The sequence below is a fragment of the Helicoverpa armigera genome, chromosome 11 (assembly GCF_030705265.1).
Source record: "Helicoverpa armigera isolate CAAS_96S chromosome 11, ASM3070526v1, whole genome shotgun sequence".
Taxonomy (NCBI): Eukaryota; Metazoa; Arthropoda; class Insecta; order Lepidoptera; family Noctuidae; genus Helicoverpa; species Helicoverpa armigera.
In genome coordinates, this window is record NC_087130.1 from 3369084 (window position 1) to 3395141 (window position 26058).

General features: G+C 36.9%; 1 protein-coding gene across 5 annotated transcripts; it reads right to left on the reverse strand.

Annotated features, from left to right (window-relative positions):
* Nucleotides 1-26: 26 nt before the first annotated feature.
* Nucleotides 27-25713, reverse strand: LOC110371993 (protein ELYS). Of its 5 annotated transcripts, none has more exons than XM_064036775.1 (40): nt 25342-25713; nt 25131-25260; nt 24452-24744; nt 23969-24360; nt 23464-23616; nt 23049-23181; nt 22526-22642; nt 21320-21487; nt 20720-20907; nt 20158-20283; nt 19741-19832; nt 19409-19512; nt 18772-18934; nt 18133-18258; nt 17526-17687; nt 17062-17173; nt 15176-15521; nt 14692-14836; nt 14130-14338; nt 12701-12783; nt 11952-12076; nt 11467-11686; nt 10854-10981; nt 9469-9628; nt 9167-9261; nt 8662-8961; nt 8416-8487; nt 8138-8269; nt 7570-7707; nt 7206-7277; nt 6156-7125; nt 5790-5867; nt 5041-5404; nt 3696-4701; nt 3180-3382; nt 2426-2503; nt 1756-1836; nt 1170-1303; nt 658-794; nt 27-179 (listed from the first exon to the last, which is right to left on the reverse strand). In XM_064036775.1, the coding sequence occupies exons 1-40, from the start codon at nt 25436-25438 to the stop codon at nt 131-133; spliced, it is 7881 nt and encodes a 2626-aa protein (XP_063892845.1). In that variant the 5' UTR covers nt 25439-25713; the 3' UTR covers nt 27-130. The 5 variants fall into 5 exon arrangements, with proteins under 5 accessions (XP_063892845.1, XP_063892844.1, XP_063892848.1 ...); XM_064036774.1 differs by having other exon boundaries at nt 658-797; XM_064036778.1 differs by lacking the exon at nt 8138-8269 and having other exon boundaries at nt 658-797.
* Nucleotides 25714-26058: the final 345 nt, after the last annotated feature.

A 26058-nucleotide genomic window follows, 5' to 3' on the forward strand; every position in this document is an offset into this window, starting at 1 on the left:
TGGGTTAGTTAAATAAAAATGCAAAATTTACATTAATTGGTATTCGATTTATTATGTTATAAATGCAAAAACAAAACTGAAACCCTATATAACTTTCACTATAAATATAAAAAATAACTTATGTTTTTGTTCATTTCTTCTTTGCATCCTTAGTTTCATCTAGAGCGGCTTTCCTTGACCTGAAACAAGATTGCACACCTTATGGAGTTGTTTGACATATTTTAATCTAGTGGCAAGACATATTTAAATTACCAATTACCACCTTGCGCAGCGACTAGAAATATACCAAAATAGTGAATGCACTCCTTTTTAGTACCTAATGCGCCGACCGAATCGAATTCTCGGGAGAATGTAAAATTCCTCAATTTTGGCGCGTTCGTTTTTGAAAGGTATGCGTCTGTCATTGCAATTTACTAGCTGTTTTACCGGCTTTAGCCACACCTCGAGGAAATAGCTTCACTCGGGGACAGTCTACCTTCCATCAGTGGAAACATTTTTCAAATAGGTTCAGTAGTTTCGAGCTGATACATACAAAGAATATATCGATATCTTTCCTCTTATATAAAAGTATGTGACCTGCGAGTTACTTCGAGCGTTATTGTCTATAGTCTATAGGCGACTTTTTTTGCCCTATGTCCACATAGTGAGCGTTTTTACCTCTTCCCAGTCTCGGAGCCAGCTTGGCTGGTGGTGGACACGTTGGAGGCGGCGCGGCGAGTGCGTCGCGCGGGGGTGACGGCCGCCTCGGACTCCGACACCGCGGGCGACTCCACAGGGCTTTCCGTGTCGCCTTTCTGCTGTTAATGTACATGTTATTTGATTAGAAACTTTTAAATGACAAAACAATTAGGCTGTTTCTTGGTATGATGGATGATATAGAATTTGTTGCCAGATGCAAGTAAATAAAAATTTATTGAAGTTCTTGGTGGGCAATTTTTAGCAAGTGATATAGATACATCTGAAATTCTGATACCCAGCGACTTTTGTAGGACGTCTGTATAAAGGAAAACGACGCATTCATTTTGATATGGCCATAGGAAGATGAAGTACTTAGCCTTCATGAAGTTCACAAGATATTTACCAAAGTTTTTCCATTATTTAATCACATAACCAAAATTAAATAAGTTGTATAACAAAAAACAAATAATATATCAAAAAGAAATACATACCCTAACATCAGTAGAAGCCCGTCGTCCCTTCGGCGTATGTAGCGCCTCGCAGGCGCGGTTGAACGACTTGCGCCGCCCGCGAGCCGGGCTCTCTGCACCCATAGGCACTGGGGAACCGCGGTCTGAGTTATCCGCTATAGAGAGACAAGAGATCTTATTGAGGAACATGTTTAAATAAAAAATAATAATAGTACAGTAGACTGCACATCAGTGGTAACTGTCATGCACCTTAACTCAATAGTAATAAGTACGATTTTCCTATAAAACCACTGACCTGAAGTTGACTGTACCTATCTTTAGACCCACTGACAACATAAACGTCAGTTTTCTTGAAAAAATAGTTTAAAAGTTGTACTAGATAATTTATAGTATCGTTTTAAGAAAGTTGTTGATCACTTGGGTCAGATCAGGGTAAAGGCAACAAGATATTATTTTCAACAAATTCATTTACGAATGAGGTTTCTGGGTGTTTAATTAAATTTTATAATTACGTTGAAACACATAATTACCGCAGCTCTTTTTGTCATCGATTTAAGTAAGTTTCTTGTTAATAAAATAAAAAGAAAGAGCATTAATTGTGACTTACCAACGTCTACAGATATTCTCCTGTTAATTTTGGCAGCACGCGGCACTGCTTTGGTTTCTGATGCTGCTCTGCCGAGACGCGCTGAAGATTTTATATTATTACAATTAGAACTAGAAAACTAAGGATTAGAAGTACACTAATCATGTAAGATTTTGGGCCCATGGCTTGGTAAACCGCACTCAGTTAAAGTTTAACCTTCTCCCGGTAATTGACTGGGAACATTGCATTAACCCTACGTGTGGATTGTACCATTTCAATATATCAATAATACGCTGTCAAATCGCTGTATTGACCAATGGGTATAACGGTTATCATTATAGTTGAGTGGACAAATGGTGCAACCCTGTATTTCAGTAATATTCTTGAACTGGGTCAAGTTTCATCCCTACTAATATTATAAATGCGAAAGTCACTCTGTCTGTCTGTTACACTTTACCGTCTAAACCACTGAACTGATTTTAATGAGATTTGGTACAGAAATAGAGTTGACCTTGAGAAAGAACCCGGAGTTTTGAAGAATTCTCTTATTAACGCGATATAACCGAATTCTACGCGGGCGAAGCCGCGGGCGGAAGCTAGTTATATTTCTAAGAACAGACTACAAGACATCATGCGATTAAAATAAAATATAATAAAAATTGCAAATTAACAAAGCTGTAAGCATACTCACATCTTCGCTGCTTACTGGCATCCGACGCTAGAGATTCTGGTGACAGGTTCGGTAGCATTTCTTCCAAGTCGGGTGAGCCTAATGCGTTAGTTAATAGCTTAAGTTATATATTATGTGGTAGAAAACATGCTTGGATTGCGTATGGGAAAATAAAGTTTGTATCTCGCTTGCACTAGTATATTGTACAAGTAAGATTGCGTTTGTGCTAGTGTAATGCAACATGGCATAAAATAAAAGAAAGTTTAGAGGAATATTAAAATTGAAGCAAGGAGACATGCTATTGGGGCATTTTATTAATACTAGTAGACTAGTAGAAGTAGAATATTTACACATTTTGTACAAGATGCTATGCTTCAAGGTCCAGTGCATAACTAATATTTTTTGTGCACACTAATACTTATTACAAAAAAAAAAAACGAATAGATAGTTATGCCCGTTTTCACCAACAATCTCTTAACGTTTCCCTAACTAAGTGTCACTTAGAATAAGGACTCCCCCAATATAAGGGACATTATAAGGGACATTTTACCTTTGGTGAAAACGAAATTCGTATTAAGTGTTCCCTAAATGCTCTTAGGGGATCCCTAAAATTAGGTATTTGTTTGTGAAAATGGGCATTAGTGCTGTTCAACTATAATTTTGTGCATTCATCTAAAGATCATTTGTGCACTACTACACAATATCGATTCCTATTTGTGCACATACATATAATTACAAGTAAAAACTCCCTCAATTTTCATACTACCCAACCTACCTTCAAAATCAGTCTTATTGAGCAGCGAGATCCTGTCAATGGGCTGAACATCGAAGGCAGCGGAATGGGTCGAGGAGGCATCGTCGTCATCTACCTCTGACGCTATAGAGCGGGAAGTACGCGAGGCTGTGCTGAGGCGACGGCGTGGCGACGGTTGGGGTTCCAGCCATGATTCTAGCACGGCTTTTTGGTGACGGGTTAACCTGTAATTGAAATGTAATGTAAATATTTGGTCGTAGTTGTCAAATACAAGGCATGCACAAGGGGTTGGGCGGTTAAGTAGTAAACAGCCAGCGGCTGAACTGTGAGATCTATGCCATATAAAATAGGTGTAGTATGTAGTCTTGCCGGGGTAACCAGGTTGAGGAGGTCACATAGACAGTCGCTCCCTTTAAACTTTAGTAAGGCATAGTTTATAATGGATATCAGAGACAAAGGGGTGTCGCGTTTAAGAATGTCAAAAACGCAATATTTTAAAATTACACAAACAACAAAATAAAGTCATACAAATCTTACCTCCTAGAACTAGAATATTCATTGACAACATCCTCAGCATTCTTACCCCCTTCTTCAACAATAACTTCAGGTATCACAGACAACTCCGGCTTACTAACCAACACAGATTTACGGCCTTTCCTAACTACCCTATCACCCGCGTCTTCGCTCGCCTTACTCTTAATAGAAGCTACCGAACTCTCTGAAGCCACGCTCTCATTATCATCAATATTCTTGCTTCTAGAACGAGTAGACCGACGCTTAGGTGTTAGAACAGATTCTTCTAGAACTTTCAATTCGTCTGTCATCGATCGTTCTGACATCTCTCTAGATACACGTCTTGTTATTATCTTTCGTACTTCTGTGCTTGTTGGTGTTTTGGCTCTCCGTCTAGAAGGAGTATCAGGTTTGGCACTCTCAGGAGTCTTTTCGGTATCCACAGATTTGTTTGAAGCGGTAGACTGGGTACGTTTTCTAGTAACTGGTGTGCGAATTTCTGTCTCAATTTCAGATTCTGTAGTAGATTTGTTAGAGGATACAGATTTGCCACGTTTTCGACCGCGTGTTGGTTTTTCTACTATTTCAACTTCATCTGGTTTCTCAGTTTCTTGTGTTTCTGTGGTCTCTTGTAGTTTTTCTGCAGTCTGTGGTACTTCTTCAGTAGTCTCTGCAACTTTTTGAGCAACTTCTGGTTCATTTTGTGTGTTTTGTGGCTCATCTAATATATGTTCTGTAAGTCTCAACACTCTTTTAATAGGTTTGCTTTCTTCTTCGATAATCGTTGGGACTTCTTTAGTAGGTACTTTATCAGTTCCTTCTATTTCTTTATCTGTTGCAGGTATTTCAGTTTGTTTATCATCTTTAGGTTCAATACTAGATATTTTATCTACTGGTTCTGAAATTTCTTCGACTGTAGGAGCTACCTCCATTTGTTTAGGACTATCAACTTCGGTCAATGAGGGCGAGCGTTCTTTTGTTTTATTTTCAGTTTCCACTGTGATTTCAATTTGTACTGTTGGTTCGGGTTCTGCAAACAAATTAATATTACATTCAGTTACAAAAATCTAAGATACAGTTCGCGCCAAACTTAAGGGCGGCTTGGAACATAGAACAATGGGTTGGTGTGGTATATGGCAAGGATTTATATTTTTAATGAGTGTAGCGCCGCCCTATGTACAAACCTCACAAATAATGATTTTCCATTTGTAGTAAATTCGGGGACATTTCAAGTACTAATAAAAAACGGGCCTATTCATAAATCCAGGACTGATATGGCCACATGCACGTTCTTGTGTGAGAAAATTAATTGGCACGTCATTAACTTCAGCGACAACTATAACATTATAAGAATGAAAAGCCATCTTACCTGTCTCCATGTGCTTAACAGTAGTTTCACCGCTAACACTAACTTTATCGCTTTCGGTCGAATAATTGAGATTCATATCCGACTTATCGGACCCAGCGACAGAATTATCATCCGTCATAAGCGAGAAATTAGCCTGATTCAGCGGATCTACGGAACTTTCAACATTTTCTTTTTCTTGTGTATCATTTTTGTTAGTTATTTGTTCTGTTGGTGTACTTTCTTCTTCATCAACTTCGACAATTTGTAGTTTATCTGATTGTGTGCTGCCTTTGGACTGTTCGTCTATTTCCAGTTTATCGCTAGAATCTTCCGAATCTTCTATTGATATAACCTCGTCGTTTTCTTCGCCGTCTGTTGGACTTGACTGGAATTTTAGAGTTTTGTTATTATTAATATTGTGTAAAGTGTTGTATCGTATGTTAATATAAATGTTTGAATATTGGTTGTTGCTAAAACTATGCTAACACTATTTTCTACTAAAACTAATTTCGTCTAAAATAAATAAATCTATTCTAATACTATAACTTCTGGTCCGATTTGAAAAATTATTTCAGTATCAGAAAGACCATTCGTCGATAACGGCTATGGGCTAGTTTTTAAGCGGTTGCGCGAAACCGCTGGTGGAAGCTAGTGTTTGTTTGTATATTATTTTTTGCTAAAACTAAGCTAAATCTATATTGTTCTAATGGAAATAAATTAAATATAGTCTGTCAGCCTACAAAGCAATTCGGTTTATACTAATAAATTACCGCGTTGACTTTGGTACACATTTTACCATCACTTTTTGTGAGATCTGTGGAAGCATTCCCTTCATTTTGCTTGCGGGTCTGTTGGTAATCCAATATAATATTAATATTTATAACAAATCAAACTGAATATCTATTTGCGCAAAATTATTTAAACGTCGACATTTATGCGCAACGTTTGCGCAATTTGAAATTTCAGTTGCGCATAACTTAATTCTTAACTTACTATGTACAATATTTTTAAATAATTTCTTCCATTACATCATATGTGTCAATAAATAGTTCGCAACGGCTGTATCTAACACTTGTACATTTAATAAGACAGACAATCAATAGTAAAAAAAAATTCGCCATTTCATAAGTACTTACCTCACTATCAAACGAACTGCTCCCAGACGCCTCCGCTTCATCCTCACCTTCGTTCACATCGTCATCATCATCATCATCATCCGAATCACTCTCATCAACATCTTCATCCGACATATCCTGTATCTCACCGATCTCCCTCTCAATCTCCACTATTTTCTCTTTCTCCTTCTGTTCGGCCGCAGTCTTATTTTCTACATTTTCTTCCATATCAACATCACTGTCATTTGTCATTAAGCTTGAAGCTTCTTGTACTTTAGAATCATCGAAAGCTTTAGAATTATCAGCAACACTGCTTTCAGCGCTATGTAGTACAGATTTTTCATAATCAGTTTGAATCATTTGTACGAACGCAGCGAAGGGTTTCGAAGTATTTTTATCTGGTTGAGTCTGGTCTTTATCTTCCTGAATACTTGAAGTTTCAGCTACAGAACTTTCGTAGCTATGTAACACAGATTTATCGAATTCTGTCTCGTTTAACGTAAATGTTGGAAGAGGTTTTAAGACTGATTGACTCTTTTCAGTTACAACGATTTTTTCTTCGTGAATGCTAACCGAGGTATCGGCTACGCTGCTCGCGTAACTATGTAGGACTGACTTCTCTATACAAGTTTCTTGTAGTGTAGTAAACGCTGGTAATGGTTTTAAGACTAATTCAGCGGTACTTTTATCAGATTTGGCTGCTTCCGGTGATTCTGCCATAATGGTGTCGTTAGAACTTTGTAATACTGATTTATTAACTATAGGCGATAGAGTTACGTCCATTAGACTAGGGATCTGTTTCAAAGTCTTCATGGGCGTACATTCGATAGCTGTTTCAGATTTTTCCTCGGGAATATCGGCATCCATTTTGTCTGTCTGTTTTGTTTTAGCGAAGGTGTTGTGCTCTAAAACCATGCGTGATAGCGACTTCTTGCGTGCTGAAGATTCCACTCTCGGTGACATGAGTTTTTCTGGCGTTTTTGAACGACTCCTAGAAATTGATACATTGATTGTGAGTTATATATCGAAATTGTTGAAATTGTGTGATTCGTTTGGGATATGAAAACATACCTGAGACTACGTGGTGGAGGTTTCAATACTAGTTCTGTTACAACTTCAATCTCTGGAGTACGAGAACGGCTCCTACAACAAAGATACAGTTTATTCATATCAAATTTGCACAAGACGGCTGGCAGGAGCTGGATGCTGGATGCTGGATGATGATGGTGATTCATATCAAATTGTATTTTTAACGAACTCATACAAGAAGGTTATTTTATAGTTGTAGATATAAAAAATACCAACAAAAAAAAAACAATTGCAATTTACTCGAAAATTATTTAGAGTAAATTGTATGGCACTCCGTATTTTTAAGTGCGATATGAGAAATTATCCATTATTCTGATATGTAAAAAGCGTATATTAAAAGTTTTACCTCAAACTACGTCTAGAAGGCGACGATGAAGAAGATGATTCAGTGTTGGAAGACTTTGTAGGCGACTCGGTGATGGCCTCCAGTTTGGGAGACTCCGCCACGCCCTTCTCTAGGCGTTCCGGAGTACGGGACCTACTCCTAGGGGATGAAAATAAGTTAATTTTGGAACTTACTTGTAAACACGGACTCAGTACTACACTATACTCTATAGACTACAGTAGTATTTGAAGGAAAAATTTTTGACACCCCTAAATGTATATCCGGATGAAGTATATTTAGACATAGTGAAAGTTTAAAATCGGCATTTGGGGTAAATGTAAAAAACACAATATTTTAGCAATTCATGAAACATTCATTTAATATACTAGCAACCCAACCCGGCTCGGCGCTAATTGAAGCAAAATCTTGATGTATAACTTTATGTAAGGGTGAAAACCGCATACAAATTTGTAGGGATTGAATTTATTCCGAGCATACAACTTTTTAAGGTCGGTCAAAAATACTAGTAAATATGTAGTGTTATGCCTTTTTAAATGATATGCCTTTTGAACAACTTTGGTATATTTACCTGAGTTGTCTCGGCACACTGAGAGTACTCCTCTCGGGATGTGGTTCGCTCTCAAACTCTTGTTTCGGCTGTTCGGGTATGGGAGCTAAAGGCGATGTGCGTGGACTTAATTCTGGCGTTCTAGACCTACTCCTATAACAATTATAGTATTTTATTTAGATTGCTATTGAAATGATAGAAATATTAAATACTGATTTATCGACATTTTCGTTTGACTTTTTGTATTGAAAATCTAAGGATATCTTAAAATGTATTAATTTGCAATGTCAATGTCTTACCTAGTTATTCTGCTACTGCGCAAAGGTGTAACAACGGGCGAGTCTTGTCGTTCCGGTGTTGCAGTTCGACTTCTAGAGAGAAAACAAATGGATTTTGATAATACTTCAATAAAAAAATGCTACAACTATGTATCACTATATGTTACAGATTTCTGGACTAGGTTATACTAAGTTATGTTAAGGAATCACGAATATAAAGTCAGGTTATAAATAATAACAAGAACTTAAATCTATTCGTATTCTTACCTATTAATCACAGGTGTACTCTCCCCACTAGCGGCTCTAATGCCCCTTCTTCCTTTCGGCGTCTTCGGCATTTCTCGTCTTTCCTCGGCTATTTCCGCCTCACTGCCTTTCGCTTCGACATTCAACTCTATAACCGAACTATCTAAGGTCTGTTTTCCTTCGACAATTTCAGTGTACTTGTGACGTTTTTCGCCTGAGTATCGTGGATTTATAAGGGTAACGGGTATGTCGGCTATGCTTTCTATAGAAGTGTTCGGATCATCGGATAAACTGCTGTTCACTGATATTGAGAGAGATCGCCTGGGGATGAAAATGGGTTTAGAATTTGTATGGGGAAAGTAAAATTAGATATATGATCTTAAGTGAAAAAAAACTAAAAAAGAAAAATAAATAATGAATTATAATTATAAAAAAAGTAGTATAATATACTTAATATTATACTACTTTTTTTCTAAAATAAAATTGTCAAACAAAGGCTTATTGTTTTATTTTTTTTTTCTCTTACCTGGCTCGAACAGTGTCTTTGAAAGACTTCCTCGATTTGATCGAGTCTTCTGTTGCTTGTTTCTTAGGCGGCGATTCCAATGGATGATTTTCATTCTAAAAAAGATAAAATCCATGTTTTCTTATATTATACATTACACATTTTAACATTTTTATCAGGCATCCTTTTCCATACCGAAAAATATCGGAAGATCTAAACAAATGAAATTGAAATTCGTCAAACTTTTAAGTTTTAAACCATCCAGCAAAGACAAATAAAACAGAACCTTATTTTTTCCAAGTTAGTTCAAACATCAAACTCACCATAGCATGCGAAGTGGTAGTAACAAAGCTATCGATAGAGACATCCATCTCCCTCTCTCTCGCGGCGGCGGCGCATCGCTCCCTCTCTTTCTGCGCGTTTGAAGGTGGTGAAGGAGTCGATCCGGATTCGGAAGCCGTTGGTATTGTGAAGCGGAGATGTCTGAAAGATAAATATTAGTTATGTTTATTATGTTTTAATATGGGTACAGAAAAAAATATACTTTTAGTCTTAGAAAAAATATTTCTAAGACTGGTTAAAATAAATTCAAAATGCACATTAAGCGATTCGTTCCAGTTATCATTTGCAAATGTCATTCATGACGGGGAGTTACTACATAAAGGTGACCTGTGAAGCATTTATCGAATCGTCAGTCACTAAACACACCCTGGGCAAGTTGAGATAAAGGTGTATTTCACATACAGGCTAAAATTGCGCTGTCTATACTGAATGTATAATGCCGTTTTCGTTGCGAGCGGTCTTTGACATACGTTTGCCCATAATGTGAGAAATGACGCATTATTGACTGTGTTCAAATTGTATCTTTATCTTTCCCAGTATATTTGTTTATAGTTACTTGTTAGTAGAGTCGCTGTAGTGGGTGTGGTTGCTGGCGGTCTCCAGCAGCTCGTCGTCGCTGTCGCCCAGGTACCGCGAGTCCACCATGTCTTCACACTTACATACATACAGACAGACATACAGACAGACGTACTTGTTAGTAGAGTCGCTGTAGTGGGTGTGGTTGCTGGCGGTCTCCAGCAGCTCGTCGTCGCTGTCGCCCAGGTACCGCGAGTCCACCATGTCTTCACACTTACATACATACAGACAGACATACAGACAGACGTACTTGTTAGTAGAGTCGCTGTAGTGGGTGTGGTTGCTGGCGGTCTCCAGCAGCTCGTCGTCGCTGTCGCCCAGGTACCGCGAGTCCACCATGTCTTCACACTTACATACATACAGACAGACATACAGACAGACGTACTTGTTAGTAGAGTCGCTGTAGTGGGTGTGGTTGCTGGCGGTCTCCAGCAGCTCGTCGTCGCTGTCGCCCAGGTACCGCGAGTCCACCATGTCTTCACACTTACATACATACAGACAGACATACAGACAGACGTACTTGTTAGTAGAGTCGCTGTAGTGGGTGTGGTTGCTGGCGGTCTCCAGCAGCTCGTCGTCGCTGTCGCCCAGGTACCGCGAGTCCACCATGTCTTCACACTTACATACATACAGACAGACATACAGACAGACGTACTTGTTAGTAGAGTCGCTGTAGTGGGTGTGGTTGCTGGCGGTCTCCAGCAGCTCGTCGTCGCTGTCGCCCAGGTACCGCGAGTCCACCATGTCTTCACACTTACATACATACAGACAGACATACAGACAGACGTACTTGTTAGTAGAGTCGCTGTAGTGGGTGTGGTTGCTGGCGGTCTCCAGCAGCTCGTCGTCGCTGTCGCCCAGGTACCGCGAGTCCACCGGCGACGGAGCCTCTCGCTCCAGCTCTTCATTGCGACGGGTCTGAAAACATAAAAATAAAATAATTTATCAAAATTAAAAAGCATATTTGATGCCATAATCGTAATACTGGTTGATGATTAAACAAAAGCCTGAGAAGGATGAAAGCGTTCCCTCGCATCCTTCGAAAAATCGGATCCTAGAGATCTCATCACTCTCGAGAAACGTGACGCGATAGCCCAATGTGTGATCAGCCTTAGACAATAAGCTTCTAGTTTGAAAACTGCTATATTTACGGGGGAAATCCAAAAAAATGTCATCCAATACTTCTAAAGTGAATCACTTTGAAGTTATGACAAGACTTCTCTCTCAGCCTCTTTCAAGTTTAAGGCGGCAATTGTAGAAATGTCGCAAAAAATATTACGCAATTTTCAATTTATTCATACATGTAATTTTGCACAATACGTAATATTACTTGATTTCATTGATCGACTAGGGAGCGCTCTCTGACATTTGGTATTCTAATTACATTATATAACAGTACATACCTTCAATATACTATGTGGAGTACCAGCCCTATCTGGGTACAGTTTGCAGTCAGGACTCTGCATTTCAGGCATATCCAGCAATGTAGCCATCTGAGAGCTGAGTGTCTCACTGACTTGGAATGACGTCCCCAGTTTGGGGGTCTTAGGGGTCGCTGTTAGGTCTAATCGGGCACGCTTAGGAGGTGTCGATTCGGACGGCTTTTGTTCCGTTGAGAGGATGCTGGAAGAATAGCATTAGGTGTTGATAATGATGTTTTAAAATGTATAATATATTTGTAGTAGTAGGTATTTAGGTGAGCAAATCACATGATGATTCATAAGATATGTTCGAAAGGTCAATGATCTCAAACAAATGCCAATATTTAAATTTCAAACCACATACATAACATTCAACAAAATTAAATACGATTTCATTTAAGCCTTCAAAAATTAACTCTTAAAGAAAATTCTTATAGTATAAAAAATATAAATTGAAACCAACATACCTTCTCGTCCTAGTCAATTTCGGAGTGCAAATAAACGGCGTATCTTCAATATTGAGCGCACGTTTCATACCGCGACGCATTTTCGGCTTGTTAAACCACGTTTCACTAGCATTCTCTATGGTATCCTATGAAAAAACAACATAGAATTTTTATGATAAACATACTGAAGAAATGAAAGAGTTCGCTGTTCGTATAAAACTTTAAAAATAGTGAAACTGCGATGACGGTGTGCTGTGTAGAGGTTATTTTTACATAAGCATTATCCGTGAAGCTTGGATCATTGAACTAACTGGACACTCCATGAAGACACACATCTTTGTCTTAAAGTCTGTCTCTTAAAAAGCGAGGGGCGAGGCACAGCAAACAATTGTGATAGCCCATAGTTCACTCATAGAATTTGGATCACATCGCATAACAATATGGCCAAAACATATAAATTTATAAAAATAACCGGTATACGACAAGGATACCTTTGTTTGGAGAAGGTACGACAAAGGCGTCTCCAGTTGGTTTAATAATCTAAGCCGTGAATAGTCTGACGTAATAATGGAGATTGATATTTTTATGAAGGAAGCATTCTTGTAAGCATGCGATTGTTAGACTTTTTGCATATGTGTGGGTGTGTACAAACAATCTTATGTTTAAATGTTAAAGAAATTGGTGTGTGTTTATTTCTTGTATTATTGATATAAAACATATTGAAGTTATAAGCTTAAGTATACAAATGTTTAGAGAAAAATATAACTTACTTGAATAAACGATGATTTGTAAGTGAACGTGTTTTTAGGCGACTTTGCCTTCACAAACACAGACATGGGTTTCGGCGCAATCACTGGAAGAGAAAATAGAAATAATTAGAGTAAGAGTAAAAATATGATTGTCACTTAGATATTAATCTGTGTAATAAGCTCACCTATTATATCGTAGGTTTTAAATATAGTTCTGTTGAACCATTTCAACCAATCTAGTTGTTCCACTTAAAATAAAATAAAACCAATTGAAAAAACATGATTTTTTCAACAATTGGTTTCATTTATCCTAGGTCAGTTTTAGATCTATTGTTATCGTTATATAATTATGCCTAACAAGAGTACTAGTAGGTCTAAAATGAGAAATTATTTGTAAACTAACTGAGCAATGAATGAATCCGTCAAATAATCCGTTCATAAGTTACGACTGTAATCTTCAATCAAAAACTATCAGAATTAAGCAGTCCTATTTTAAAGTCGGTTGGTAAATAATATTTTTAAAAATCTGAATACCTTTAAGTTTTAAAAAATCTAAAAATATATATATAAATAAAATAAGTGTCCTAAAATATGAATACTTTTTCGAAAACTATTTCGTCCTAGGCCGACTATTTCTCACTGCTAAACACACATGACTAACAAAACCTTTTTCGGTTTTCAAACTAAACAGTCTAAAGTCGTAATAAATACGTGGGTAGACGCCATATAAGTTCAGATCTAGTCTACAAGTCAGATGAAATTTATGCTAATATTGTAGGCAATGCTAGGCATAGTGACAGATGCAAATGATTTTTTGCGAACAAATATTTTGGAGGCCAAATAATGACATAATCCTTGCTTAGTGTAAAGTATTGTTTTAAATGAGAATATGTAGCTTGGTGATTATGCAACTTACGCGTTCAAGGTTAGGTTGAATTACTAATCAATTAGATTCAATGAATTTTTTTACTTTCAAAATAGATAAGAGCCTGAGGCGTAATAATTTGAAATTGAAGTTTGGGTAGCAGATGGCCTCCATCTTAAGCTAATTAAATTATTTAATTTCAAGTTGCAAGACTCATTATTTCAGATACAACACACAGATATAAAAGGGAAATAGTCACACCAACATTCACCAACATTGTGGGATACATGGACAATCTAGAATATCGGTGCTGTTACGCACTGGGCGCTTGCGCACAAGGTGTTGATGAATTGGACACAAATCGTTGGGTTCGGCTTCCAGTCTAACCGGATGCGGCTGAGTACCAGTGCTTTACAAAGAGCGACTGCCCTATCTGACCTCCTCAACCCTGTTACCCGGGCCACCCAATACCCTTGGTTAGACTGGTGTCAGACTTACTGGCTTCTGACTACCCGTAACGACTGCCAAGGACGTTCAATGATCATAGCCATAGCTACAATATGTGTTTATAAGTGATCTACATACCATGCGGCTCCACGTCTCTGCTATCCAGCGCATAATGTGCCACAGTGTTAGCGATGGCGGGCAGAGAGGAACACACCACTTCCACAATGGCGTCTCTAGCGTTATCTCTGTCCATAGTATCGAATAGCGACTCTACGGATGTGGACACGTCTTTAGCTCGGGGCTTCTGTTGTTTGAGCTTTGCGTTGTAGCGCTCTGCTTCGAGGTATCTGTTGATAAAATAGTTCGATTACTTTTAAAAAGGAATGATAATAGCAACCGTTCTGCATCGATCAAGCGTGGATTAACACTCAATCTCAAGTGTCTGTCGATATAACCATTATATTGAATCTCTCGATATTACTAGCCAGGCGTATCAACCGCATTCGAGTGATCACAGTCACGCCCGGAGACATGTAGCTTGGAAATATATTTTACAGCAAAAATAAAAGTCAAGTATTCATTTATACACGCATTGAATAGAAACCTTCTTATACAAACATGATAAATAAATAACCTAAACTGTTCAGATTTTTATGATTTCCCATAAAGAATTTTTAAATAAGATCTTCAGAAAACTTACCTAGACTGTTGTAGGTAATACATGACTAGAATATCAGACGTATGTGGCTCATTACAATCCTCTAGATATTTGACGAACATTTGCTCTTCAAACGGCATCATCGTCACTTGAAGTATTTTGGCCAGATTTCCTGTGTTGCGACAACCTAAAGAAATAAGCACAAATATAATAATATTACACAGATAATTGAGAAAAAAAAATAAGCCAAAGAGTAAAAAGTGTGCTAAAAACAACATAGTTTCAATAATGTTGACGTTGACGTTTAACGTTGACTTAAAATTTAGTATAAAAAATTACGAAATATTCTTGTGATAAAACAGGACACTGTTAGGCTACTTTAACGTTACTTCCTTTCCAAGAGTAGTTAGGCTGACAAAATCCTAATCAGCCATTAAATTGCTTATTTGACAAATTTATTATCGTCATAGCTAGTATCGTTACAGTAAACTCAATGTCAAAATACACTAAATAAAATAATACTAACCTTTAAAAAAGAACTGCAACACAGCAACCTTATCATCAACACTGCCCGCATTCTGCACACACATTCTTATAACATCTAACGCTTCAAACACAAGTCCCCTCGCTAGATACAGATTGCAGCAGGACTGCCAATCTTCCAGCTTATCATGGTCACTGACTCGAATAGAACATGTGGCCACATCGCCGTCTTTATCTCGAATGTTCTGTATCGGAGCTGGTTTCCGAACGTGTAAGTACTGGAGGGCCGCTTGAGTCTTCTTTTGTGCGAGCAATGTGGATAACACGACGTTGTGTTGCCAGTCCGAGAGGGTGTTGCCTGTTAGGCATTGGAGTTGGTCGAGGGCGAACTGTTGGGGGGAAATAATTGGGATTAATGGTTGTTTTACTGAATAGTTTTCAAGAAAAGGGTTCAAAATTTTAATTGAGCAAAAAAAAAATTTTTTTGACGATAAACGATTTGTGAAAAAATATTTCGAACCCGAATAACTTGGAAAAAGAGCAGAAGATAGTGGAAAAAATATTAATTTTGAGCAAAACAATTATGAAGTACGACAATGTGATGAAATAGAATTAACTGCTTGTTTTAATAAATAAACCCTTTCTTAGAAAAATGATAAATCAATAAAATACTTATAAACAAACTAAATTCTTACGGAATAAGAGGAAATGTATTGAATTTAATTGCATCCTACCTTCGTAACAGACAACAAATAACATTTATTAGTAGAATTTATAAAAATAACGAAATAACGTATAAGTCTAACCAGAGAACGGTAACTTACGGAGTACCGCAGGGAAGTGTGCTTGGCCCGACTTTGTTTATTATTTACATTAATGATTTCCCAATGTCATCAAAATACCCCATGACAATGTTTGCAGATGACAGTACCCTACTTTTTAATAGTGACGACTTACATTCACTGGAGGCAGATATTAACTCTAACATTGATTCGGTTGTTAATTGGCTAATAAATAATAATCTAGTTATAAATTTAGAAAAAACAGTATTAATGAAATTTCAACAACGACTAAATAATAATTTAAATTTAGATATTAAATACAACGACAAAATTATTAATGAGACTAATGTTACTAAGTTTTTAGGACTAAATATAGAAAATACGCTACAATGGAATATACATATAGACAAAGTATGCAATAAACTAAACCAATACTCTTATGCTCTGCATATGTTAAATAAAACGGCAAACCGAAAAACAGTATTAATGGCGTATCATGGTTTAGTAGCGTCGACTTTGAGGTACGGAATTATGTTTTGGGGAAACGCAACGGGTAAAGAAATGGTGTTTAAGTGTCAAAAAAGGTGCATTAGAGCTATCTGCAATCTAAAATCTACCGACAGTTGCTACATGCATTTTAAGAATTTAAAAATATTAACAATGCCCTCACTATACATTTACGAAACAAGCATGTTTGTAAAAAATAATTTAAATAAATTTGACCAAGTAACCAGTCAACGTCGTTGTGATAAATTACATTTAATAAGATCTAAGACAACATTTTATAAAAACAGTATTTTTGCAATGGCTTCAAAAATTTATAACAAACTTCCAAAAAGTATAAGAACTGAACAGAATATTAGTATTTTTAAACGTAGATTAAGTACATTTCTAATAGATAAGGCATATTACTCAGTTGAAATATTTCTAAATGATAAAATAGAAACACTATGATTTTATAATGTTTAAACTCAATAGGATTAAAATTATTTGTACACCAATTTTGGTAGAACATAGAGCTCTGACATGTTTAATTTTAAGACCTTTCTGTATACCTATGCTCACAAATAAATACATTGAATTGAATTGAATTGAATTGAATTGAATTGAAAATATGGATGGATATTTTTAATAGTTCACGACTTACATCAAAATCCCTGTGGTCCAGATGCCAGAAGGCTTGAGTAGCCTTTATAGCAGTGTTACTTAGACCGAACATTGTAGGGAATTGCATCAGTCTACGAATCACTGCTTCATACCTGTTGAAAGAGTATACATATAAGTATAGAATGGAATTAACTATATTTTCTAGACAACTGTTTAGAACAACTTTACTTTAGTAAAAAAGTACGGAGTTATTGATTCTGATACACAACCTAACTGATCAGTTTTGGGCTTTCATAACTTTTTTCTATCTTGAAAAAAAACTAAGATTATATAAAATTTTGGTTGTTGTCTGTTATGTAAGATGAGTGATATATTGTATGTACCTGCAGTAGGCATTCATACCAGAAATATTATCACTCTATGCTTCTGTATCTGCCTTATACGCAATTCTGTTGGTATACGAATAAATAAATATGTGTATAAACTTCAATGTAAGACACTTACCTAACTTCATCATAAACCATAGAGTAATCCACAAGTAGGTACAACACTAAAGAGTGTTTATGTTCCTCCGCGATATCGGGCAGTAAATACAGACGCAGTAACGAGTAGAGGGACGGCGGCGGGTACAGGCCGTTGCATTCACTGCCGCCTTTTTTCCACATCCTGGAAAAAGTATAGAGATAAATATGATTAACTGAATGAACTTTATGGCCATGGTTTTAAAGGTGGAAATTGATTTAACTAATTGTTGTAACATTGCGAAGATCAGCTTGCAAAAGTGTTGTGGGCTTTTAAATACAAAGGACCCTTACAATTAGTGAGAAACTCAAATAAAATTACTTGTGAATGTTTTGAATCAATTTCATAATTGTTAGACCATAATTAGCTTCAGCAAGAAAGCACCAATTGAAGTAAGAGCTTTAGGCCACATTTAAAGACGAAATAAACATCAGTTTTCTTAAAACAACTATGAATGTTCACGTCCATTTTCAAATTAGACAATACTTCTTCCTCCTCCTTCCCTGTTATACAATCGTTTTAGGAAAAACGGACGTTTATGTTGTCGATGACAATGGACATTAAAATCTATGGAAATTAAAATACTTACTGATAAGTCCTTTCACCACCGAACTCCTGTTCAAGCAGCTGATCAATGTACAACAGAGAACACGGCTTGTTAGCTTCGCTCTCGTCTGTGGGAGCGTTGTCTTGTAAACGATTCAGTTTTAGGCGCCTGCAATTGAATACATATATTATTAACTGTTTAAATGGTTATTATGTAAAAAGTAAATGTAGCTTAGTTTGCTTGGAAATAACCGGTTTAAATTATTTAAGGCAAGATTTGTTTTCGACGTTTTTTTAATTTTTATATGGATAGGTATATTATAACTCTACAGGAATTCGTCATATTGAAAATAGATAAAATCGTAGACTCATTCTTAAGTAATAAATACGTAGGGATTATTTGTATGATTATCACTGTCGTCCTGTCTTTAACGCAATTTGATTAGAGGTCAGCACTGTATGTTTGTCTGTCACACTCTTCTATCAGCGTTCATCAGCATTTGTACCCAAAATCATCTAGTATAACCTATTTCGTTTTCAGTTTTGTTATTCATGTCTCTTCTAGTAATTAATGCACCTACTTTATTATCTCTGTATCACTCTAAGGTCGACTGGAGAGAATGCCTATGGCATTAAGTCTGTTTATGTAATATTATGTTGCATAAAGTTAAATAAATTCTACCTCTTATTATAAGTAGAGTACAACTGGTGTGCGGGGTAGGGCAGCGCGGCGTGGGGCTCGGGTCGCTCGGGCAGCAGCCCCACGCGCAGGAACCACTGCACCACGCGGAAGTACACCGACACCGTGCCGATGCCTTTGTACTTCTCTTCTATTTCGCTTAGAGCTGAAAAAATACACTTTAATAACCACTTCGAATCCATCTATTTGTTAATTTGTTGACTAGAGATAGAATTTTGACATCAGACTACAGAGAAAGGAAATATAGTGGAGATGCCATAAGGCAGATTAGGCCAGGCACCTCCTTCTAAGACAAATTCGTACGGTAGGCAAAACAATTAGTTACGAATGAACTAACGAAGCGTTCGGGTTCTTTGAGACATTTGTTAACGATTTTTGGTATTACTAAAATGATCGGGTCTGAAGAACGCGTACCAACGTAACGTTCCTCGTCCTGCACATTTTGGCGAGCTACTTTCTTAAGTGATTTTCTGTTATAACGCCTGCGCTAGTCACTTTGTTCTCTGTGAGCTTGTTACAGTACCCTCGGTGGTTTAGTAGATGCAGCAACTGCCGTGCACGAGGTATCGATTTCGATTCCCAAGTAATAACTCGCTAGTTAAGCTGTATGTCTACTTACCATCAGGTATAATCAGGTTGCAGCATTTCGTTAACACAGCATCCAACAAGCCGGTCAGCTGTGTCAACTGTTGTACGCAGTGTTCCAGACACCGCACTACATTTCTGAGAACAAAATAAAATTTTAATCAGAGAATACCTCAATTATATTCAAAGTTCAAATATTTATTGCGATAATGAATAGATAGACATAGAGGATATTATAAACGGTAAAGGTACATACTTGATACCCAGATAGGGCGCAGCAATACAATTTTAATAGAAAATGACTTACTTACACAAGTTCGCCTAATTATTATAAAAGAGATATTTTTTATTTCATTTGATTGTTACCTATCAGGAAGAGCAGATGACGCAAACAACGGGGCTGTCAGTTCTTTGGCATTCTCTTTCAACTCGATGGCTCGTTTCCAGCACCAGTCCACCTTTAATAAAACCGTAAAATCAATACGTGAGCCTTGCATAAATCACAGATTAACACTGGATTCAAAAGAAAATTGTTATGAATTCTATTTAAAACACAAGTAATAATAAAAAGATTTAAATCCAGTAGGAACTAGAACTTGTGTTTCTCTTGTGTGAAATATTTTATTAAATCTTATTCTATCTCTCTTGTTTTCTTTCTTTTAGTACTTAATGAGTGATTTGAGCTTATTGTCAGTGGAGTTAAAACTAAATATTTTGTATGTTCAAACTATGATAATACTTTCATTAAGATTAGTCATAAAGAATACAAAGTTATGCACTTACCAAGAATGTAAGCGTACACCCAGCGCCGCTATGACTGCCGGTGGCCCAGTCGTGAGCGCAGCGCTTGAGGAACCGCGACAGCCGCGCCTCCAGGGCAACGGACAGTAAGTATCTGCGCTGTTCCTCCTGGAAAATTATGTTTATAAGTGGAAGGAAATTAAAGTAAAGTTGACCTGTTTGATAAGTGAGCTATCAACCATTAAAGTTATTTTCAAATCTGAGTTCCTACATAAGGCTGAATGCCGACCAGTGCTTCATTTTATAGTTCATACTTACATCAAATATTTATTTACATACACCAAAAGTACGAGACATATTCGGCGCCTTCATACTAGCGGATTTACCTGTAGGTTTTGCTACACGCGACAAAAATCAGTAAGTGTGAAATAGCCATTAGTCTTTTTTGTATCCCATAATTACCTGCATAATTTAACGCTGAAAATCAATTTGAATTTCTCATATTTTCACCTTATAATTTACCAACCAAAGTATCCCTCAAAAAAAAAAGAAGATCCCGACGTACCTCCTTTTTAAAAAGTTGGTTTACAAAATCTGCACATACCTGATTAACATTCCCAGGATACGCATGCACATATAGCGGCGTGAGTCCGGCCGCTAGACACGCGGCGTACAGTCGCGGCGGGTTGAGCAGCGCCGTGGGGCCCACCTCGTCGATAGAGCAGATGATCTGACGCTGTATGCCTATCGTGTTGAGCACACAAGCTTCTGATGTGTTGAGGCAGATGCAGCCTGGAAGGGAAAAGAAGGAAAATATATTTAATTGCGTGAACGAGAGACGGACATAAATTGACAACTAAAGAAGGACATCACAAATACGTATGATACGGCCGCTCAGCATTATGCTGAATAAAAATATCTATATTTAAAAACACTTATAATTTTATGCATAAAATATGGTGTAAGCCTAGTTGTGCTGAGAAACATATCATAAGAAGGTTCTTTGAAAAGCATATTCACCGTCAGAAATCATTTTTACAGTGAGAGTCACTAGTTGTCACCAAAAGCAAGAAAGTGTGGCAGCATAACTCAATGGTGTATCAGTTACTTTTTATACATATCTGGAAAAAGGCTAGGCTGATGATGAACAGACATGGACACAATTATTTCATTCAGTCTTCTTAAAACATTATAAAACACTTACTATACTGCAAAGAATTAGGATAGAAGTGCTCCTCAAGCCTAGTAGCATGCGAGTAGACGGCCAGCGAGGAAGGATCCAGCCGTACGTCCAGCGCCACGGCGGCCGCCGCCCACGCCTCGCCCACCCATGTCACGCTCATGAATGCTGTGCTTTCTAGGCGCCAGGTCGCTGGAGAAGGAAAGAATTAAAATGATGCTTGAGTATATAGTAGCGTGTTTCAGTCTTCAGAACACCACTATAGTATCAAAATTGAAAACATAGGTTGTGGTTTCTAGGCGCCAGGTTGCTGGAGAAGTAAAAGATAATTAAGAGGACGAATTGGAATTTTTGGCGCCAAGGATTTCAATTTTTCTCAGTAAATACAAAACGGATCAAAATACAACTTGGTTACCTGAAAGTTCACGATATAAGCCTTATTTTGTTAGTTGTAGAAACATGATTAGGTAACTTTTATAACAGAGAAAAATATATCAAACATACCTCTTTTTAAAAAGAGATTCACATATTATGGGCAAACGGGACCGATTTAAGCCTCTTAACTTTTTTAGTAGTAGAGTATATACATACTCTTTAAAATGGTAGTAGGAATTTTTATTAAATTATCATTTCTAAATATTAAAATTACAAAACCATTTTGTCGCTTACGACTTTTAGTTATAAGCTAGCGCGCGTATTGTTATCCTCGCCCCGCTCAGACGCTCCGACCCCTTTTGGCGCCTTAGACGCGCGTGCCGGTTATGGAATTATTGTTGACCACTTCCTCGCCTTAATATGTTGCTTGAGTAAATAGTAGCGTTTCAGTCTCCAGGGTAACGAGAAACTAGCAAAATTGCAATACAGTTACAGCCTTTTTATCGTCTCACTGCTGGGCACAGGCATCCTCCAACACGGACAAGGATAGAGCGTTAATCACCACGCTTGCTCAATGTGAGTTTGTGCAAAATTGAAATAATATTAGTAAAAATATAGCATGGCCAGTTTATATGGTACACTCCCATTGTCGAAAACGGCATGCGATGGCAAAGACGTGCGTTTCATTTCGACCATACGAGCATGAAATATGGACTTATCAGTCTATTTTAGACTAACTTACCACTATAGACGGGTAAGGTCTAAAAATGTTAATTAAATCAGCAAAATTAAATAAAACATACTTTTCACCATGAATATAACAGTTATGTAGCATGACTATAGTGTGCAAATTACCTGGCATTTGATCCTTGTACCACTGATCCAAGTCAAACAGGAGCATTCCATATTGAGAGGATGAGTTCGCATTCTCACCCCAACATTCCCATACTATCTGACAAATGTTCAACATGCCTGAAAAAGGGATAAAACATTATTTTTTCAATCAATGTGTCTTTTCATACTTAAAAGAAAATGCAGTATTTAAGTTTCGCTTCGAAGTGAGATATTTGTCGCCTTGCGCATATTGCGATGGTATTTTGTTTGGAAATTTTTGACTGTCAAGGCACTAGCTATCTTCGGAGCGGCAAAGTAATTTGTCGACAACTGACTCTGCTCAGAGACACCAATAAAATTCTAACATAAATATTGCTAATAAGAGTAATAACATTGATTCATGGAACTTGCTGTCAGCCGCAATTGATATACAGTGAAATCAGTTTCTCATTTGAATTCATTGTAATTTAAAAGTGTTAATCAGAGTACTGAAACGAAACAATAATGACTTATAAGAACTAAATAATATTATAGATGAACTTACTCTCTTCTCCCTCAGCGGCTAATGAAGAGTTGACGGAGTAAGCATGACAGGACACACATTTCCCGCCGAGCAATGCTACCTCATCAGCTGAGCTCAACTCTAGTTGGAATCTTATAGTTGCTGTTGAAAACTCCTATAAAATATGAAAAAAACACTGGTATAAATATTAAAGTATTTTTTGTCTACCAAGCATGCAAAGGCACTAAGGAACTAAGTTTCACTGAAATACTGCTTGACTGTTCAATATTTTGAAAAACAGTACAATTAATGACATACACCTACCAAATTTGTTAGAATTTCATTTATCATTTTTAAGGGTCATGCCAAAGCTTACTTCCAATGTGACATTCTGCTCAGCATTTTTACTCATTGTTGCTGTAAAGAATTTTATAACTTCTAATATACCATTAGTTACCTGATAAAGACACTTGGTATCAGACAGCATCCTCTTGCCTTGGTATGTCAGAGAGTACATCACAGCCAATGGGAATTCTTCCTCTTCAAACCTATCTGTTACCGAGAAAACCACCCAAAGGTAACAGAATGCTCTGGGGTCATCACAGGGCTCCTGAGAACAAAGAGTGAAAATTTATTTTTAGTTTCCCAGAAAGAGCAATATTTAAAGTCTTCTAGAACAGAAGTAATTATGATCTGAGTATAAAAAACAATATTCTGAAATCATTGATGGATATTTTGGAAATTAGTTTAAGTAATGTTGAACACTAAAAATGTATTCAGATTTCTTCAATCAATTAATTCAAATGTAATAGTTATGTATTTATTTCTTGATTGACTAACATGTTTTGGAAAGTTCAAAGGTTACAAACTGTCATATGAATAAAAGATAATAAATTGGTGAATTTTCATTAAAAACAATGATAAGTTTGTCACAGATTAGGTTAGTTGTTAGAATAATTTACCTGAAATCCAAAATGGGTGACAGGCAAGCACTCCACATTGACCTGCGACGTAAATTCCAAATCCAACGTCATCATATTCCAAATTTGGAATGCACCAAAATTATATCCAACTGCCAAACTACCCAATTGTGGAATGTATTGCAATACTGTTACACGAATATGATCTCTTTTGGCCTTCATTCGAACCGTCCCATCAGGATTCAAGAATATGTACTGACCATCAACCAAAGAGTTCTCATTAAGGAGTACGGCTAAGTGATCATTGTTCTCTATGGCCAGTTCTTGTTGTTCTCTGATCCTGTGTATAGCACTCATTTGTAGGAAGCTTAAGTTGGCTGGGTTGGATTCATTTAAGACTAGGTGTTCATAACCTTGGGAGATGTCTTTTAATGCTGAAAAAGGGCACAACAATTTAATTATAGTTATGCACATCTTCGATTACTATTTGAATTTTGGTTTTGTGTGTGAAGTTAAACTACATACCTTGCAACAAACTAGCTCTATTGAGATCAAAAGCAAATATCTCCCCACTTTTCGTCCCAGCCATGACTACTCCATCGAAACACGTTAAGGGTCCATCCGGTACTCTGTCCCATACCGCCAACTCCGTAATAACCACCTCGGTTTGTATGCAACGGAGTAACTGTGAACCGTTGACGTGAAGTACGCAGATTGTGCCCACATCATCATTTTGTAGGCTAATGATGAGTTGTATGGAGTTTGAAGTCAACGGTCTAGGCAGCTCCACTACGCTGGTTATTATTGTGTTGAAATTGCTGAAATTATTTGTGACATTGTTTTATTTACGTAAAGCATAGAATAGAATGAGTAAATGACACTGCAGTGAAACTGATCAATTTCTTCACAGTTATACTTTGATAAAAACATTTGTTAGTGGGCAAGCAACCAACCCTTCACAAAGGGTTGGTTGAGAAAAGCCTCAATAGATTTTACTAAGAGATAGAGTTGTGATATCAAACCAGATTACAAAACATCTAAAACCTGCTTTAGATTTTTAAACATTACAACAACCAGATATATAAACATGACCTATACCTGTAGAAAGTACTTCAATACTTAATATATTGTTCAGTGGGTCGTCTTAGGATATTTAACTCCTCAATACAATGGATAGTTAGAAACTTATTAGTACAGTACAAACCTCAGTGGGGTGCCAAAGGTTCGCGCTGCCACTTTTAATCCGGTTCTAAGATCGACGACACAGAATTTAGGACCCAAAGCCAGCCAGCCATGCTTCGTATCCTTCAAAATTCCGCCAAGAGGTGTCTTATCTGCGAAATTTACACAATTATCACCCACACACACCTTGAACTAAATGTATAAATACTACTGTCAATAAAACAAACATTTACCTGAAAAATCTTCCGTTGGCTGCAGAAAATTAAACACGGCAGGAGACAAATTTGTTGTTTTAACTATAGAAAACACACTATCTTGAAGCTTTTGCATTTTAACTGCTTGTTATTACTAAATATTTTAACTTCTAACCGAAAACTAAATTATTGAGAGGTTATGATACATATTATTGTGACGTTTCCAATGTTGTTTTGTGTTTTTTTGCGGACCCGCTGCATTAATTTAGCGATAAATATTACTCTAGATGTTAAATCGTAATTATATAATGAAATAGTATAAGAATTTCCATTATAAACTTGATTAGTAATCAGCGCGCGGCGGTATCGAAATACGAAAAACTTCAATCTTGACAGCTGTTCAAACCAATCAACGCGGGCTCGGTGTTACCCAATTTTATAGTATGAATATATTTCAAAACATTTGGCTATTGTAAGTTGTTTGTTGCTTTTTTGTTAGTTTATTTTCAACTTTGATAATTACAGAAACTTCATTAATTCATAGAGGTATGTATTAAAGTTGATTACTATTTATTTTTATGGGAAAGAAATAAAAAAAATACTAGTGATTGACATGGGACTGAATACAATCTATCGATAAAATCACTGACAAGAACGTATTTAAGAACTGTTATTTTTATCTGTTACTAAAGGTGATAAGATTCGGTACTATTTATAGCTCACTCAAAGGAAGATTAGATGTATTTTGTTTCTTCT